This window comes from Priapulus caudatus, unplaced genomic scaffold (genome assembly GCF_000485595.1).
Source record: "Priapulus caudatus unplaced genomic scaffold, Priapulus_caudatus-5.0.1 Scaffold396, whole genome shotgun sequence".
Classification (NCBI taxonomy): Eukaryota; Metazoa; Priapulida; class Priapulimorpha; order Priapulimorphida; family Priapulidae; genus Priapulus; species Priapulus caudatus.
The window spans coordinates 169,121-170,826 of NW_014577457.1; the positions used below are offsets into that span (position 1 = coordinate 169,121).

The 1,706-nt window shown below is 40.9% G+C and overlaps 1 protein-coding gene across 1 annotated transcript in view; it reads left to right on the forward strand.

Annotated features, from left to right (window-relative positions):
* The first annotated feature begins 262 nt into the window (after positions 1-262).
* Positions 263-1,706, forward strand: part of LOC106809925 (WD repeat-containing protein 66-like) — a 51,141-nt gene continuing 49,697 nt past the window's right edge. The window contains exons 1-2 of the mRNA XM_014813165.1: positions 263-295; positions 825-915. Coding sequence (XP_014668651.1) covers positions 263-295; positions 825-915 — 124 coding nt within the window. The remainder of the gene's footprint in view (positions 296-824; positions 916-1,706) is intronic.

Below are 1,706 nucleotides of genomic sequence, written 5' to 3' on the forward strand. Positions count from 1 at the left end.
ATATTTATTATTATATATATACAAATGCATTTTGTGCCCATGTACAAATACATTATCTGCCCATGTCAAAATGCTTCATGTTTCTACAATAATGAAACAGACGCTTACCTTGAATTTTCCTGGCAGCGCACCTTAGTCTACATGCGTTGCTATAGGTGACTCCGTTACTGCCACACACGGGGTCGTATTTCCTCGAACAGAAACACGGATGTCCACAGCGTTGTCCTGCACATATATATATGCGTACCATAAAACCCCCTATATGGGTGTCGTGTTCATGTACGTGTGGTACGTGGTGAATCACCATCCGCACGATGTGCATTTCAACTAATCAATGAATGTTATCGATTAAATACTTTGCGACCGGCTACACAAGTTCATTTAGGTACAAATTTTATTTACGTTTATGACAGAAAAAAAATAGTTTACTTTCGTTGTACTTTCCAATCGATCATATTCACGAAAGGCGAGCTATTTACGACTGGGGAACATTTTGGTAGACATCCAAATTACTGGATTACAAATTTTGTAAGCGTTGGAAGTGATTATAAATCTTGAATTCGATGAAAAGAATTTTCTCATAAGAATTCAATACGTAGTTGCGCTTAGTTGATTTGATTCTAATCGAATATTTCCGCGAATATTCATCTCAACATACCTCGGCAGTGCCCCCTACCGAATGCCCGTGACTGGGCATCAACGGTGAGTGCAAGACAGAGTAGCAACTTACTGTCAACAACTTAGACTACCAAATTTAGTAATCTGTTTTAGAATGAAGCGCGCAACAGTGTATCACTCTATAGCTGTCAGTGTGATGTTTGCAGGTCTTTGGCATGAAACTCATTGAGCTGACTATAGTCACAAGGGAAGCTACATCATCGCGAATGAACTGCCAGCTGGCATGCGTCTGGAATGGTAGGTTTTCTGGCAGAGAGACTGGCGTGTAAAATCCTCAACAGCAGTAATCGACGTAATCGTTTACAGTTCATTATTATGGTCATAATTTTAGAAGTTTGCTTGATTCGAGCTATGATATAGTTACAGAGTTGATACTTGATGTCGTTCTCTTGCGATACTTTTACTCCTTAACATTACATGAACCTTCTCACTCTAAGATTTCCCAATCATTAATAGCGCATGTCGGGGGGGGGGGGGTTAACGGCTGTATACAATGCGCCAGTATGCTGAATATGGTAGTTACAGAGTTGATACTTGATGTCGTTCTCTTGCGATACTTTTACTCCTTAACATTACATAAACCTTCTCACTCTAAGATTTCCCAATCATTAATAGCGCATGTCGGGGGGGGGGGGGTTGAAAGCTGTATACAATGCGCCAGTATGCTGAATATGGTAGTTACAGAGTTGATACTTGATGTCGTTCTCTTGCGATACTTTTACTCCTTAACATTACATAAACCTTCTCACTCTAAGATTTCCCAATCATTAATAGCGCATGTCGGGGGGGGGGGGGTTAACGGCTGTATACAATGCGCCAGTATGCTGAATATGGTAGTTACAGAGTTGATACTTGATGTCGTTCTCTTGCGATACTTTTACTCCTTAACATTACATAAACCTTCTCACTCTAAGATTTCCCAATCATTAATAGCGCATGTCGGGGGGGGGGGGGTTAACGGCTGTATACAATGCGCCAGTATGCTGAATATGGTAGTTACAGAGTTGATACTTGACAATTGGCAGCCC